Here is an 18,768-nt window from a genome sequence, read left to right as displayed (position 1 = left end):
GAAAGCATAGGTTGAGATTGAGAGGCTAAATGAAAACATTCAAGGATTAAAAACAAAAATATAGGAGGAGTAATGAGAATTGAAGGGGATATAAAAGAGAGAAAATGGGCATGCACATATACAAAGAGAAAAGTATCTGGAGAAGGATAGTACAACAATACATATGGAGGAGTATTATTTAAAATTTTAACTTAAAAATGAACTCTCTGAAAAAAAAAAAAAGAAAGGGATGGATTCAGTCCTACAAATAAAAGGGCTCTACAATTTACCTGAGAAAATGGACCTGGATGGGTCAACTATGAAACACATTTTAGAAGAACTAATAGACTTTGAAGATATATTTTTTAAAAAAATATCTAGGACCCCACGCAAAAAGAACAAATTAAATATGAATAAAAGAAAATAAAATAGAAGTGATTTTGCAAGAGCATCACAGAAAGCAAGATAACAGTAGAAACATTTTTTTTTTTTTTACATACCACTTACATGTGTTTTATTAGGGAGATCAAACTCATCACAATGACTATTTCTTAGATGATGAAGGTAGTATACATTTTTACTAAATGGTTAAAAAGAAATAATTATCCAAATGATTTCTAGATTCCGTGTGTCATTTTTTTCATACTTTCACTATTGTTTTTCCCAAATTATCTCCTTTCAGCATTCCCATGAATGTAGCTGGCATGTTTTCAAATCCTTCGATGATGTATTCATGGTACTGGATTTTACCCTCTATGACCCATTTCAGCAAGTCTTTCAGAGCCTTCTGGCGGACCTCTCCTTGCCAGCGGGTGACGATGAACCCTTCCAGGCGGAGCTGCTGATAGATAATATTCTCTGGGGGTGGGCCTGGGGGAGGAGGGCAAGTACTATTATATGTAGAGATGGCCCCACATATAGCAATTCTTCCAAATTTCTTCATCTGGGGGATAACAATGTTTGAAAACTCTCCACCTACATTATCGAAGTAACAATCATAACCATCAGGAGAGGCTTTTTTCAAAGTTTCTTCCAAAGACTCTACTGTTTTGTAGTTAAAGGCAACATCATATCCAAGCTTTTTGAGGTAGGCAAGCTTTTCGTCAGACCCTGCTGCTCCAACAACTTTGCAGCCCTTGAGCTTAGCTATCTGCCCCACCACAGAGCCCACTGCTCCTGCTGCTGCATTAACCATCACTGTTTCTCCACCCTTCACACCACAGATGTCAAGTAGGCCAAAGTAGGCTGTTAGCCCTGTCATGCCCACTGTTCCCAGAGCCAAAGACACCGGTAACGTGTCTGGCCATTCTGCGGGTAGCTTTTCCAGATCTTTCCCATCAGAAATAGAGTGCGTCGTCCAGCCTGAAAAAGCCACTACCACAGTTCCTGCTGGGAAGGCTGAGTTTTTACTTTCCACAACTCTGGCCACTTGCTGCCCCATCATCATATCACCCTCCTTCAATCTTTTGGCCGCCACTCTCATATAAGGATCCACGGTAAGGAACAAAGCTTCCAGCAGGACCTCTCCATTTTTTAAGGATGGGAGTTCAACTGTCTTTAACTCAAAGTTACTATGAGTAGGGCTGCCTTCAAAGTGCTTCTTCAGGGTCCAGCTCTTAGCATGAACCATCCTGAAGTTTCCCAGCCCGCAGGTTCCACTACCTAGACAGAATGGTTGCGGTTGTCAACAGTAGAAACATATTTTTAAGAAACTCAAAGAAAAGTGTGAGGCAAACAGCTCATGGATCTAGAAATACAATCATGTCATGGGTTCCTCCTCCCTGTCATTACCCCTGCCAAAGTTAACCACCATCTTGATTTCTATCCTCAGAGATTACTTTTGCATTTTTTGAGTTTTATATAAATGGAATCATACAGTAAGCAACCTTTCCTCTCTTTTTCTTTCTCTTTTTAAAGTAGGCTCTTCTAAGTAGAGCCCAATGCCCAGCGTGGAGCTTGAAGTCACTACCCTGAAATGAAGACCTGAGCTGAGATCGAGTAAGATCCTTAACCCACTGAACCACCCAGGTGTCCCAACAACCATTTATTTCTGTCTTCTTTCGCTCAATGCCGTATTTGCAAAATTCAGTTATGGTCTGGGGTAACAATAATTTATTTCATTGTCTTTGCTTAGAGTAACAGCTGTGTGATTTCCTAATATTGATTCATTCTATTGTTTGGGAGTATTTAGGTAGTTTCAAGGTTTGGGGTATTCTGAATAGTGCTATTATTCTTGTATGTGTCTTTTTTTTCTTTTTGTATGTGTCTTTGGATGAACATATATATCCATTTCTGCTAGGATATACTTAAAATTAAATTTCTGGGTCACAGAAGGTCCTGCCAGATAATTTTCCATAGGAGTTTGACCATTCATGCATGTCCAGTAGCAGTGCACAAGAGTTCTGTTTGCTCCACTTTTGTGCCCAAATTTGGTATTTTGTTTTGGCCATTTTCTTGATTGTGCTGGGTATAGCTTGCTCAAGTTTTCCTTTGCATCTCCCTGATGACTAAGGAGATTGAACACATTTTTATGCATTCGCTTTTTATTTTGATTTCCTCTTTTTGAAGTAGCTATTCGATACTTACTCACTTTCAGTTTGGTTCTCTGTTTTTTTTTTATTTAGGAGTTATTTATATATTCTACATACAAAATATTGACAGAAACATTTATCACAGATCTATTTATTTTAAACCACATACACACATAGGTAGTTCAACAATCTGTGGCTTTTCAGTCTGTGGCTTAGTTTTTCACAATCAGTATTTTTTTTCATGATCGTATGTTCTTAATGTTAATAAAGTAATGTCTACATCATTTTTTAGTTTAGTTAGTATCCTTTTAAGAAAACTTTCTTAACTCATGGTCATGGTGGTGTTCTCCCTATGTTTACATCTAAGAGTTTTATTTTCTTACTTTCCATTCACATTTAGACTTAAACTTTTAAAAATACTTTGTTAAACCTGCTGTGTAAAATAAAATTACTATATGACACACTAACTCTGCTCTTAAGTAAATACACAAAATAATAGGAAACAGGAACTCAAGTAGATATTTGTACACAAACATTCAATGTAGCCTTATTCACAATAGCCAAAAGTGGAAATGATTTAAGTGTCCTTCAACAGATGACAAAACGGGGTATATACACACAACGCGATATTATTTGGCTATAAAAAGAAATGAAATTCTGATAGATGCTACAAAATGGAAGAACCTTGCAAACATTATGCTGAAATAAGCCAGATGACAAAACAACAAATACTGAGGGATACTACTTGGTATGAAATATACAGTACAGTGAATACATAAAAGCAATAATAAATTAGAAGTACCAGAGAGTTGTTGCTTAATGGATACAGGATTTCTGTTTAGAGTGAAGACAATGTCAAAAAAATAGAAAGTGGTAATGATTACTCAACATCATGAATATCAATACTACCGAATCATACATTTAAATGTGGTTAAAATGACAAATTGTATATGTATTTTAACATACATACAATCAAAAAATGTACAGAAATGGCTTCTTTGACAATATACCAAGGGGCATATCCCAACACTAAAATGCTCAACAGATAATGAAATCTGTGTTGTCAACTATATTTTTTCCTTTTCTTTTTCCCTTTTTTTGAGGTTGCCACTGAAACTCTTTGTTATTTGTATTTGCTTTATATATTTAAAATTAAAGAGAAGGTACAATTATGTGTGAGAAAAAAATGTAAGAAGTCTAAAGTGTACACAGTGATAAATTGGTATACATATCAATTGTATAAGGGTTCTTCCCATCTAGTTAATGATCACATTCATCACCTCGCATATTTCTCCTGTCCCTGAGAACATTTAAATTCTACTCTAGTAACAAATTTCAATTGTATGATACAGTGCTATTAACTACTGTCACCATAATATAGTTTAGATCCTCAGACCATATTCATTTTATACCTGACATTTTGTGACTTTTCCTCACCTCTTCCTGTTTTTCCCATCTCCCAGTCCCTGGCAGTCACTTTTCTACTCTGTGTTTCTTAGTAAACTAAGAGTTCTACTTTTTATTTAGATTCCATATATAAGTGATAACATACAGTATTTGTCTTTCTCTGTCTGGCTTATTTTACTTAGCATATTGCCTTCAAGGTCCATCCATGTTTTCACAAATGGCAAGGTTTCCTTCTTTTTAGTTACTGATTAATATTCCAGTGTGTGTGTGTGTGTGTATCACATTTTCACTATCCATTCATCTATTGATGGACTCTTAGGATATTGATATCGGCTTTTGTAAATAATACTGCAATGAACATAGGAATGCAGATATTTTTCTTTCTTTTTCCTTTTTTTATTATCATATAATGTATTATTTGTTTCACGGGTACAGGTCTGTGATTCATCAGTCTTACACAATTCACAGCGCTCACCATAGCACATACCCTCCCCAATGTCCATCCCACAGCCAACCCATCCCTCCTACCCCCCTCCACTCTAGCAACCCTCAGTTTATTTCCTGAGATTAAGAGTCTATTATGGTTTGTCTCCCTCTCTGATTTTGTCTTGTTTCATTTTTCCTTACCTTCCCTGATGATCCTCTGTCTTGTTTTTCAAATTCCTTCTATCAGTGAGATCATATGAAACACATCTTGTTCTGACAAATTTTGCTTACCATAATACACTCTAGCTCCATCCACATCATTGCAAATGGCAAAATATCATTTTTAGTGCTGCATAATATTCCATTGTGTGTGTATATCTATCTATCTATCTATCTATCTATCTATCTATCTATCTATCTATCTAATACATATATATATGTACCACATCTTCTTTAACCATTGATCTGTGGATGGACATCATGGTCATTTCCATAGTTTGGCTATTGTGGACATTGCTGCTTTAAAGAATGGGGTGCACATACACCTTCGGATCACCACATCTGTAACTTTGGGTTAAATATGCAGCAGGGCAATTGCTGGGTCATAGGTCATATTTTCAACTTTTTGAGGAACCTCCATACTCTTTTCCAGAGTGGCTGCACCAGCTTGCATTCCCACCAACAGTGTAGGAGGGTTCCCCATTCCCCACATCTTTGCCAACATTTGTTGTTTCCTGACTTGTTAATTTTAGCCAGTCTGGCTGGTGTGAGGTGGTATCTCATTGAGGTTTTCATTTGGATTCCCCTGATAGTGATGTTGAACACTTTTTCATGTGTCTTTTGGCCATTTGGATGTCGTCTTTGCAGAAATGTCTGTTCATGTCTTCTGCCCATTTCTTGATTGATTCATTTGTTCTTTAGATGTTGAATACGGTAAGTTCTTTATAGATTTTGGATACTAGCCCTTTATCTGATGTATCATTTGCAAATATCTTCTCCCATTCTGTCAGTTGTCTTTTGGTTTTGTTAACTGTTTCCTTTGCTGTGCAAAAGCTTTTTATCTTGATGAAGTCCCAAGAATTCATTTTTATCCTTCTTCCCTTACGTTTGGCGATGTTTCTAGGAAGAAGTTGCTGCAGCTGAGGTCGAAGAGGTTGACACTTGTGTTCTCCTCTAGGATTTTGATGGATTCCTGCCTCAAATTTAGGTCTTTCATCCATTTTGAGACTATTTTTGTGTGTGGTGTAGGAAATGGTCTAGTTTCATTCTTCTACAAGTGGCTGTCCAATTTTCCCAACATCATTTGTTGAAAAGACTTTTTTCCATTGAACATACTCTCCTGCTTTGAAAAACATTAGTTGACCATAGAATTGAGGGTCCATTTCTGGGCTCTCTATTCTGTTCCATTGATCTATGTGTCTGTTTTTGTGGCAGAACCATATTGTCCCGATGATTACAGCTTTGTAATAGAGCTTGAGGTTCGGAATTGTGATGCCACCAGCTTTTTTCTTTTCAACATTCCTCTGGTAATTTGAGGACTTTTCTGGTTCCATGTAAATTTTAGGATGCTTTGTTACATTTCTTTGAAAAAAGTTGATGGTATTGTTTTTATTGTTTTTTTATTTAATTTTATTTTTTTACTTTAAAATTTTTATTGTTATGTTAATCACCATCCATTACATCATTAGTTTTCGATGCAGTGTTCCATAATTCATTGTTTGTGCATAACACCCAGTGCTCCATGCAGAATGTGCCCTTTTAATACCCATTACCAGGCTAAACAATCCCCCCACCCTCCTCCCCTCTAGAGCCCTCAGTTTGATTTTCAGAGTCCATCGCCTCTCATGGTTTCTCTCCCCTTCCAATTTACTCCCCTTCACTCTTCCCCTCCTGCTATCTTCTTCTTTTTTTTTTTTTCTTAACATATATTGCATTATTTGTTTCAGAGGTACAGATCTGTGATTCAACAGTCTTGCAAAATTCACAGCACTCACCATAGCACAGACCCTCCCCAATGTCTATCATCCAGCCACCCCATCCCTCCCACACCCCCACCACTCCAGCAAACCTCAGTTTGTAACCTGAGATTAAGAACTCCTCATATCAGTGAGGTCATATGATACATGTCTTCCCCTGATTGACTTATTTTGCTCAGCATAATACCCTCCAGTTCCATCCACGTTGTTACAAATGGCAAGATCTCATTCCTTTTGATGGCTGCATAATATTCCATTGTGTATCTCTACCACGACTTCTTTATCCATTCATCTGTTGATGGACATCTTGGCTCTTTCCACAGTTTGGCTATTGTGGACATTGCTGCTATAAACATTGGGGTGCACGTACCCCTTCGGATCTATACATTTGTATCTTTGTGGTAAATACCCAGTAGTGCAATTGCTGGACCGTATGTTAGCTCTATATTCAACTTTTTGAGGAACCTCCATACTGTTTTCCAGAGTGGTTGCACCAGCTTGCATTCCCACCGATAGTGTAGGAGGGTTCCCCTTTCTCTGCATCCCCGCCAACATCTGTCGTTTCCTGACTTGTTAATTTTAGCCATTCTGACTGGTGTGAGGTGGTATCTCAGTGAGGTTTTGATTTGGATTTCCCTGATGCCGAGCGATGCTGAGCACTTTTTCATCTGTCTGTTGGCCATTTGGATGTCTTCTTTGGAAAAATGTCTGTTCATGTCTTCTGCCCATTTCTTGATTGGATTATTTGTTCTTTGAGTGTTGATTATGATTAGTTCTTTATAGATTTTGGATCCTAGCCCTTTATCTGATATGTCATTTGCAAATATCTTCTCCCATTCTGTCGGTTGTCTTTTGGTTTTGTGGACTATTACTTTTCCTGTGCAAAAGCTTTTTATCTTGATGAAATCCCAATACTTCATTTTTCCCTTTGCTTCCCTTGCCTTTGGCGATGTTTCTAGGAAGAAATTGCTCTGGCTGAGGTCGAAGAGGTTGCTGCCTGTGTTCTCCTTTAGGATTTTGAAGGACTCCTGTCTCACATTGAGGTCATTCAACCACTTAGAGTCTATTTTTGTGTGGGGTGTAAGGAAATGGTCCAGTTTCATTCTTCTGCATGTGGCTGTCCAATTTTCCCGACACCATTTGTTGAAGAGACTGTCTTTTTTCCATTGGACATTTTTTCCTGCTTTGTCGAAGATTAGTTGACCATAGAGTTGAGAGTCCATTTCTGGGCTCTCTATTCTGTTCCATTGATCTAGGTGTCTGTTTTTGTGCCAGTAGCATACTGTCTTGATGATGACAGCTTTGTAATAGAGCTGGAAGTCCAGAATTGTAATGCTGCCAGCTTTCCTTTTCTTTTCCAACATTCCTCTGGGTATTCGGGGTCTCTTCTGGTTCCATACAAATTTGAGGATTATTTGCTCCATTTCTTTGAAAAAAGTGGATGGTATTTTGATGGGAATTTTATTGAATGTGTAGATTGCTCTAGGTAGCATTGACATCTTCACAATGTTTGTTTTTCCAATCCATGAGCATGGAACGTTTTTCCATTTCTTTGTGTCTTCCTCAATTTATTTCATGAGTATTTTATAGTTTTCTGAGTACAGATCCTTTGCCTCTTCGGTTAGATTTATTCCTAGGTATCTTATAGTTTTGGGTGCAATTGTAAATGGGATTGACTCCTTAATTTCTCTTTCTTCTGTCTTGTTGGAGTATAGGAATGCCACAGATTTCTGTGCATTGATTTTATATCCTGCCACTTTCCTGAATTCCTGTATGAGTTCTAGCAGTTTTGGAGGGGAGTCTTTTGGGTTTTCCACATAAAGTATCATATCATCTGCAAAGAGTGAGAGTTTGACTTCCTCTTTGCCGATTTGGATGCCTTTGATTTTTTTTTTTTTTTTTTTGGTTGTCTGATTGCTGTGGCTAGGACTTCTAAAACTATGTTGAATAGCTTTGGTGATAGTGGACATCCCTGCTGCATTCCTGACCTTAGGGGGAAAGCTCTCAGCTTTTACTCAGTGAGAATGATATTCGCTGTAGGTTTTTGAGAGATGGCTTTATGATATTGAGGTATATGCCCTCTATCCCTATACTCTGAAGAGTTATGATCAAGAAGGGATGCTGTACATTGTCAAATGCTTTTTCTGCATTTATTGAGAGGATCATAAAGTTCTTGTTTTCTTTTGTTAATATATTGTATCATGTTGATTGATTTGCGGATGTTGAACCAACCGTCCAGCCCAGGGATAAATCCCAATTGGTCATGGTGAATAATCCTTTTAATGTACTGTTGGATCCTATTGGCTAGTATTTTGGTGAGAATTTTTGCATCCATGTTCGTCAAGGATATTGGTCTGTAATTCTCCCTTTTGATGGGGTCTTTGTCTGGTTTTGGGATCAAGGAAATGGTGACCTCATAAAATGAGTTTGGAAGTTTTCCTTCCATTTCTATTTTTTGGAACAGTTTCAGGAGAATAGGTATTAATTCTTCTTTTAATGTTTCGTAGAATTCCCCTGGGAAGCCATCTGGCCTTAGGCTTTTGTTTGTTGGGAGATTTTTGATGACTGCTTCAATTTCCTTAGTGGTTATAGGTCTGTTCAGGTTTTCTGTTTCTTCCTGGTTCAATTTAGGTAGTTGATACATCCCTAGGAATGCATCCATTTCTTCCAGGTTATCTAATTTGCTGGCATACAGTTGCTCATAATGTGTTCTTATAATTGTTTGTATTTCTTTGGTGTTGGTTGTGATCTTTCCTCTTTCATTCATGATTTTGTTGATTTAGGTCCTTTCTCTTTTCTTTTTGATAAGTCTTGCGAGGGGTTTATCAATCTTGTTAATTCTTTCAACGAACCAGCTCCTAGTTTCATTGATCTGTTTTACTATTCTTTTGGTTTCTATTTCATTGATTTCTACTCTGATCTTTATTATTTCTCTTTTCCTGCTGGGTTTAGACTTTATTTGATGTTTTTTCTCTAGCTCCTTTAGGTGTAGGGTTAGGTTGTGTATTTGAGACCTTTCTTGTTTCTTGAGAAAGGCTTCTTTGCTATATACTTTCCTCTTAGGACTGCCTTTGCTGTATACCAAAGATTTTGAACAGTTGTGTTTTCATTTTCATTGGTTTCCATTAATTTTTTTAATTCATCTTTAAATTCCTGGTTGACCCATTCATTCTTTAGTAGGATTCTCTTTAGCCTCCGTGTATTTGAGTTCTTTCTGACTTTCCTCATGTGATTGAGTTTTATTTTCAAAGCACTGTGGTCTGAAAATATGCAGGGAATGATCCCAATCTTTTGGTATCGGTTGAGACCTGATTTGTGACCTAGGATGTGATCTATTCTGGAGAATGTTCCATGGGCACTAGAGAAGAATGTGTATTCCATTGCTTTGGGATGGAATGGTCTGAATATATTTGTGAATTCCATTTGGTCCATGTGTCATTTAAAGTCTTTATTTCCGGGCGCCTGGGTGGCTCAGTTCGTTAAGCAACTGCCTTCGGCTCAGGTCATGATCCTGGAGTCCCGGGATCGAGTCCCACGTCAGGCTCCCTGCTCAGCGGGGGGTCTGCTTCTCCCTCTGACCCTCTCCCCTCTCGTGCTCTCTGTCTCTCATTCTCTCTCTCAAATAAATAAATAAAATCTTTAAAAAAATAAAGTCTTTATTTCCTTATTGATCTTTTGTTTAGATGATCTGTTCGTTTCAGTGAAGGGGCTGTTAAAGTCCCCTACTATTATTGTATTGTTCTCAATGTGTTTCTTCCTCTCTCTTTTTTAAAGATTTTATTTATTTGAGAGAGAGAGAGAATGAGAGAAAGCACGAGAGGGAAGAGATTCAGAGGAAGAAGCAGACCCCCGCTGAGCAGTGAGCCCGATGTGGGCCTCAATCCTGGAACTCCAGGATCATGACCTGAGCCGAAGTCATTCGCTTAACCAACTGAGCCACCCAGGCGCCCTGTCAATGTGTTTCTTTGATTTTGTTATTAGTTGGCTTATATACTTTGTCGCTCCCATTTAAGGGACAGAGCTATTTAAAATTGTTAGATTTTTTTTTATGCGTAATAGTGTCCTTCCTCAACTCTTATTGTAGTCTTTGGTTTAATATTTAATTTGTCTGATATAAGGATTATCACCCCAGCTTTCTTTTGGTGTCCATTAGCCTGGTACATTGTTTGCCACCTCCTCACTTTCAATCTGGAGGTGTCTCTGCGTCTAAAATGAGTCTCTTGCAGATAGCATAACGATGGGTCTTGTTTTTTTATCCAATGTGATACCCTGTGTCTTTTGATTGGGGCATTAACCCACTTACATTCAGGGTAACTATTGAAAGATATGAATTTAGTACCATTATATTGCCTTAAGGTGACTGTTACTGTATATTGCCTGTGTTCGCTTCTGGTCTATATTACTTTTAGGCTCTCTCTTTTCTTAGAGGACCCCTTTCAATATTTCTTGTAGGGATGGTTTTTTGCAAATTATTTTATTTTTTGTTTGTCCTGGAAGCTTTTTATCTGTCCTTCTATTTTCATTGACAGCCTAGCTGGATATAGTAGTCTTGGCTGCTTATTTTTTCTCATTTATTGCCCTGAATATATCATGTCAGTCCTTTCTGGCTTGCCAGGACTCTGTGGATAGGTATGCTGCCAATCTAATATTTCTACCATTGTAGGTTACAGGCTTCTTGCCCTGAGCTGCTTTCAGGATTTTCTCTTTTTCTCTGAGACTTTAAGTTTTACTATTAGGTATCGGGGTCTTGACCTATTTTTATTGAATTTGAGGGGGGTTCTCTGTGCCTCTTGGATTTTGATGCCTGTTCCTTCCCCAAATTAAGGAAATTCTCTGGTACTTTGTTCCAATATATGTTCTGCCCCTCTCTCTTTTTCTTCTTCTTCTGGGGTCCCAATTCAATCCCAGTTTTGTCTTCTGGTATCACTTATGTCTTGAATTCTCCCCTCATGATCCAGTAGTTGTTTATCTCTTTTTCTCATCTTCTTTATTCTCCATCATTTGGTCTTCTATATCACTAATTCTCTTTTCTGCCTTGGTTAGGTTTTAGTTTTTTTATTTCTCCAGAAAGGGGTTCTCTAGGATCTTTCATGCTTTTTTTCAAGCCCAGCTAGTATCTTTATAATCATCATTCTAAAATCTAATACTGACATGTTACTAATGTCTGCTGTTTAGGTCCCTGGCAGTTGGTACTCCCTCGGTTCTTTTTTTTTTGAAGTGAGTTTTTCCATGTTGTCATTTTGTCCAGAGAAGAATAGATGGATGAGAGAACAAAATGCTAAAAGGGTAACAATGACCCCAGAAAAATATACACTAAACAAATCAGAAGAGACCTGAAACTGAGGGGAAAAGAAAGAAATAAAAAAAAAGTATGATCAGGCTGGTGAATAGAACAGAGCCACATACTAGATTGTGGGTGTATTTTGGTTAGTTAGAAGAAACTCCCTCCCAAAATTTTAAAGAAAGAAAAACTTATATATATACAAAAATATGGATAAATACGATGAAGAGCTTGAATATGACTGTAAAGATGAAAATTAGAAAAGATTTTAAAAAAGGAATTGATAAGATGTTTTAAAAAGGAAAGAAGAAAAATTTAAAAAAAATGAAAAGGAAAAAAGTTAAAGAAAATTTAATAATTTAACTTTGAAAGACTAAAGAATCATGGGAGAGAAGGGGGAGCAAGATGGCAGAGGAGTAGGAGACCTAAATTTGATCTGGGGTTCCAGAAATTCAGCTAGATAGATATCAAACCATTCTGAACACCTATGAACTCAACAGGAGATTGAAGAAAAGAATAGCAGCAACTCTCTGAACAGAAATGAGACCACTTTCTGGAATGTAGGACGTGTGGAGAAGTTAATCCAAAGCAATATTTGGGATGATAGACCGCGGGGTGAGGGATCCTCCATCAGCTGGCTACCAGCAAGTGATAGAGCAGCTGAGCACAAAATTGGAACATTTATTTATTTATTTATTTATTTATTTATTTATTTATTTATTAAAAATTTTATTTATTTATTTGAGAGAGAGAGACAGTGAGAGAGGGAACAAAAGCAGGGGGAGTGGGAGGGGGAGAAGCAGGCTTCCCATGGAGCAGGGAGCCCAATGTAGGGCTCGATCCCAGGACCCTGAGATCATGACCTGAGCCAAAGGCAGTCACTCAACCAACTGAGCCATCCAGGTGCCCCAAAATTGGAACATTTAGAAGTCGGCTCTGCTGAGGGATGTCACTCCAGTGGATAAGTGGGGCTGGAACCCTAGCTGGGACAATGTGGTCTCAGGACCCTTGGGGTCACAGAAAGACTGGGGGTGCCTGAGTACAGCAGAGCTCCCACGTATTAGAGCAGGGAAGACGGCTGCAAAGACAGAGCAGACAAGTGGGCTCTCAGCTGGGGGTTGCCATAAAATGTGATCCACAGCACAGTCTGGCCACTGCTCTTTGAGCTGGGACCCAAAAAGCGACAGATCTGGGGACACTCCTTTTCCTCCCCCAGGAAGAGCAGCATGGGTGTGCACCACAGGAATCTGCTGGGTTTGAAGACTCCAAATGGTTTCATGTGTCAGATATAGAAACGCTCCATCACACGCTGGGTGAGCACGGAGTGTGACCAAAGACAAGGAGACAGGAGTGTTTGACTGCTTTTCTCTGAGGGCACACCAAAGAATGTGGCCCTGAGTTCTCGACTCCTCTGGGGTGGAGACTGGGAGACCGCGATTTTCACTCTTACCATCCAAAGCTGTACGGAAAGCTTTCAGGGAACAAAAGTTCCTGAGAGGAAACCCATGTAGATATGTAGCCCGGGCCCCGGCAAGGGTGGAGCATTTCCTCCTTCGGCAAAGACATTTGAAAACCAGTGCAACAGGCCCCTCCCCCAGAAGATCAGCAAGAACAGCCAGCCAAGACCAAGTTCACCTAAAAATAAGAATGGCAGAACGCCAGCACTGGGGGAAGACAGCACATAGAATTCATGGCTTTTTTTCCCTGATTCTTTAGTCTTCCAAAGTTAATTTTTTTAATTTTCTCTTTTTTCTTTTCCTACTTTCTTTTTTGAATTTTTCTTTTTCCCTTTTTCAACCAACATCTTATCAATCCCTTTTTTAAAAATCTTTTTTATTTTTCATTTTTGGAGTCATATTTTATCCCTTCATAGTAGTTAACCTTATTTTTGGTATATATATATAAGTTGTTCTCTCTTTAAAATTTTGGGATACAGTTGCATCTGACAGACCAAAATATACCCTAAATGTCTAGTGTATGGACTTGTTCTAGTCTCCTTCCTGATCACATTCTCTCCCTTTTTTTTTAATTTCTCTTTTTTTCTTTTTTTTCAACCAACTTCTTATCTTATCAATTCCTTTTATAAAATCTTTTATAATATTCATCTTTACAGTCATATTCCATCCCTACATTGTATTTACCCTTATTTTGGTACATATAAGTTATTCTTTCTTTAAAATTTTGGGAGGCAGTTTCTTCTAGTAGACCAAAATATGCCCAAAATCATGTGTGTGGCACTGATCTATTCACCAGCCTGATCATCTTTGATGGTATTGTTTTTTTAATCTTTATCTTTTTCTTTTCCTTTTTTTTTTATCTTTCCCATTCTTTTCTCCCATTTTCAAGTCTCTTCTGATTTGTTTAGTGTATATTTTTCTGGGGTCATTGTTACCCTGTTAGCATTTTGTTCTCTCATTCACCTATTGTCCTCTGGACAAAATGACAAGATGGAAAAAATCACCTCAGAAAAAAGAACAAGAGGCAGCACCAACTGCCAGGGGCCTAATCAATACAGACATTAGTAAGTTGTCGGAACTAGAGTTCAGAATGACGATTATAAAGATACTAACTGGGCTTAAAGAAAGCCTGGAAGATACTAGAGTAACCCTTTCTGGAAAAAATAAAGGAACTAAAATTGAACCTAGTTGAAATCAAAAAGCTATTAAAGAGGTGCAATAAAAATGGAGGCTGTAACTGCTGGGATAAATGAAGCTGAAGAGAGAATTTTTATACAGAAGACCAAATGATGGAGAATAAAGAAGCTGAGAGAAAGAGAGATAAACGACCACTGGATCACGAGGGCAGAATTCGAGAGAGAAGTGATACCATAAGATGAAATAATATTAGAATAATTGGTATCCCACAAGAAGAAAGAGAGAGAAGGCAGAAGGTATATTGGAGCAAATTATAACAGAGAACTTCCCTAATTTGGGGAATGAAACAGCCATCAAAATCCAAGAGGCACAGAACCCCATTCAAAAAAAAATAGGTCTACACCCCGACATTTAATAGTAAAACATACGTGTCTCAGAGACAAAGAGAAAGTCCTCGGAAAGCAGCTTGGGATAAGAGATCTGTAAACCACAATGGTAGAAACATTAGATTGGCAACAGAACTAACCACAGAGACCTGGCAGGTCAGAAAGGGCTGGCATGATATATTCAGGGCACTAAATGAGAAAAATATGCAGCCAAGAACACTATATCCAGCTAGGCTGTCATTGAAAATAGAAGGAGAGATAAAAAGCTTCCAGGATAAACAAAAACTAAAGGAATTTGCAAACACGAAATCAGCCCTACGAGAAATATTGAAAGGAGTCCTCTAAGCAAAGAGAGAGCCTAAAAGTAACATAGACCAGAAAGGAACAGAGAAAATATACAGTACAGTCACCTTACATGGCACTAAGTTCATATCTTTCACTGGTTACCCTGAATGTAAATGGGCTAAATGCCCCAATCAAAAGACACAGGGAATCAGATTGGATAAAAAAAACAAGACCCACTAGTATGCTGTCTGCAAGGGACTCATTATAGACTCAAAGAAACTTACAGCTTGAAAGTGAAGGGGTGGAAAATCATTTATCATGCTAATGGACACCAAAAGAAAGATGGGGTGGCAATCCTTATATCAGACAAATTAGATTTAAACCAAAGACTTTAAGAAGAGATGAGAAAGAATGCTATATCCACCTTAATGGGTCTATCCAACAAGAAGATCTAAGAATTGTAAATATCTATGCCCCAACATGGGAGCAACCAATTATATAAGCCAATTAATAACAAAAGCAAAGAAAGACACCAACAACAATACAATAATAGTAGGGTACTTTAACACCTCCCTCGCTGAAATGGAAAGATCATCTAAGCAAAAGATCAACAAGGAAATAAAGACTTTAAATGACACACTGGACCAAATGTACTTCACAGACATAATCAGAACATTCCATTCCCAAAGCAATGGAAAACACATTCTTCTCTAGTGCCCATGGAACATTCTCCAGAATAGATCACATCCTAGGTCACAAATCAGGTCTCAACCAGTACCAAAAGATTGGGATCATTCCCTGCATATTTTCAGACCACACTGCTTTGAAACTAGAACTCAATCACAAGAGGAAAGTCGGAACGAACTCAAATTCATGGAGGCTCAAGAGCATCAAACTAAATGAATGGGTCAACCAGAAAATTAAAGAAGAATTTAAAAAATTCATGGAAACAAATGAAAATGAAAGCACACTCTTCAAAATCTTTGGGATGCAGCAAAGGCAGTCCTAAGAGAAAAGTATATAGCAATACAAGGCTTTCACAAGAATCAAGAATGGCTTCAAATACACAACCTAACCCTACACCTAAAGGAGTTGGAGAAAGAACATCAAATAAAGCCTAAACCCAGCAGGAGAAGAGACATAATAAAGATCAGAGCAGATATCAATGAAATAGGAACCAAAGGAATAGTAGAACAAATCAACGAAACTAGGCGCTGGTTCTTAGAAAGAATTAATAAGACAGATAAACTCCTGGGCAGACTTATCAAAAAGAAAAGAGAAATAACCCAAATAAATAAAACTGAAAGAAAGAGGAGAGATCACAACCAACACCAAAGAAATACAAACAAGTATAAAAATATATTATGAGCAACGATATGCCAGCAAATTAGACAATCTGGAAGAAATGGATGCATTTCTAGAGATGTATAAACTACCAAAACTGAACTAGGAAGAAATAGAAAATCTGAACAGACCTATAACCATTAAGGAAATTGAAAGAGTCATCAAAAATCTCCCAACAAACAAGAGCCCAGGGCCAGATGGCTTCCCAGGGTAATTCTACCAAACATTTAAAGAATTAATACCTATTCTTCTGAAACTGTTTCCAAAAATAGAAATGGAAGCAAAACTTCCAAACTCATTTTATGAGGCTACCATTACCTTGATCCTAAAACCAAAGACCATCAAAAAGGAGAATTATAGGCCAATATCCCTGATGAACATGGATGCAAGAATTCTCACCAAAATACTACCCAATGTGTTCCAACCATACATTAAAAGGATTATTCACCACGACCAAGTAGGATTTATCCCTTCGCTGCAAAATTGGTTCAACATCTGCAAATCAATCAATGTGATACAATACATTCATAAAAGAAATAGCAAGAAACATATGATCCTCTCAATAGATGCAGAAAAAGCAGTTGACAAAGTACAGCATCCTTTCTTGATCATAACTCTTCAGAGTATAGGGATAGAGGGTACATACCTCAATATCATAAAAGCCATCCATGAAAAACCCACAGCGAATTTCATTCTCAATGAGGAAAAACCGAGAGCTTTCCCCCTAAGGTCATGAACATGGCAGGGATGTCCACTATCACCACTGCTATTCAACATAGTATTAGAAGTCCTAGCCACAGCAATCAGACAACAACAACAAAAAAAAATAAAAGGCATCTGAATCGGCAAGGAAGAAGTCAAACTCTCACTCTTTGCAGATGATATGATACTTTATGTGGAAAACCCAAAAGACTCCACCCCAAAACTGCTAGAACTCATACAGGAATTCAGTAAAGTGGCAGGATATAAAAGCAATGCACAGAAATCAGTGGCATTCCTATACCCCAACAACAAGACAGAAGGAAGAGAAATTAAGGAGTCAATCCAATTTACAATTGCACCCAAAACCATAAGATACCTAGGAATAAATCTCACCAAAGAGGCAAAGAATCTGTACTCAGATAACTATAAAATACTCATGAAAGTAATTGAGGAAGACACAAAGAAATGGAAAAACGTTCCATGCTCATGTATTGGAAGAACATATATTGTGCAGATATCAATATCACAGATATAGAAAGAATCCTGAGACTACTATGAACAATTATACACCAGGAACTTGGACAACCTATAGTAAATGTATACATTCCTAGAAACATACAACCTCCCAAGCCTGAATCATTAAAAAAGGAAAAATCTGAATAGTTCAATTGCTAATAAGGAGATTGAAGAAATACCCCAAAACCTGTTGACAAACAGATGTCCCGAATTGGATAACATCACAGTGAATTTTACCAAGTATTTATTTATTGATTGATTGATTGATTGATTTTTCATATATTTATTATGTTATATTAGTCACCATACGGTACATCATTCTTTTTTGATGTAGAGTTCCATTAATCATTGTTTGTATGTAACACCCAGTGCTCCATGCAATACATGCCTTCCTTAATACCCATCACCGAGCGAATCCAGCCCCCCACCCCGCTTCCATCTGAAATCATCAGTTTTTTTCTCAGAGTACATAGTCTCTCATGGTTTCTCTCCCCCTCCGATTTCTCCCCCTTCATTTACCAAGTATTTAAAGATAAATTAGTCACAATCATTTTCAATCCTTCCAAAGGTTAGAAGAGGGGGAACTCTTCTAAAGTTCTTTTCATATGTCAGCATTACCCTGATACCAAAACTAGACAGGGACACTGCAAAAAAAATTATAAGCCAAATTCCCTGAGAACACACATGCAAAAATCCCCAACAGAATATTAGCAAACTGGATTAAACAATACATTCAAATGATTATATGCCATGATCAAGTGGATGTTATCCCATGATTGCAAGAACAGTTTAACATTCACTAATCAGTCAATACCATACACCACATGAACAAAAGGAAAGATAAATCCATATGATTATCTCTATAGACATAGAAAAAGCATTTAACAAAATTCAGCATCCATTCATGATAAATACTCAACAAAGTGGATATATAGGGAACATACCACATAAGATAAAGCACAAAATATCATACCTGCTATGTAGAAGATGTTAAATAAATGTTAGTTTATTCAGTATTTCTTCATGTATTGCTACATAATTAAGTACTCAAGACATATTTTAAATTACTTGTAAAGTATATGTCTTCCTCATATGACTTTATATAATTTTTTAAAGATTTTATTTATTTGACACCGAGAGAGAGAGAGAGAGAACAAGCAGGGGGAGTGGCAGGCAGAAGGAGAGGGAGAAGCAGGCTTCCCACTGTGCAGGGAGCTCAATGCGGGGTTTGATCCCAGGACTGAGATCATGACCTGAGCTGGAAGGCAGACGCTTAACCATCTGAGCCACCCAGGTGCCCCTCTTTATAAAAATTTTGTTTTAAATAGGGACTTTAAAAAA

General features: G+C 37.7%; 1 protein-coding gene across 1 annotated transcript; it reads right to left on the bottom strand.

Annotated features, from left to right (window-relative positions):
* Positions 1-593: 593 nt before the first annotated feature.
* On the bottom strand, positions 594-1,609 carry LOC113920089 (prostaglandin reductase 1). The gene has a single exon (XM_035726747.1). It carries the CDS (start codon positions 1,607-1,609, stop codon positions 620-622), a length of 990 nt encoding a protein of 329 aa, XP_035582640.1. The 3' UTR covers positions 594-619.
* Between the last annotated feature and the right edge of the window lie 17,159 nt (positions 1,610-18,768).

Source organism: Zalophus californianus, chromosome 3, assembly GCF_009762305.2.
Source record: "Zalophus californianus isolate mZalCal1 chromosome 3, mZalCal1.pri.v2, whole genome shotgun sequence".
Classification (NCBI taxonomy): domain Eukaryota; kingdom Metazoa; phylum Chordata; class Mammalia; order Carnivora; family Otariidae; genus Zalophus; species Zalophus californianus.
This window is presented reverse-complemented; position numbering and strand designations above follow the sequence as displayed.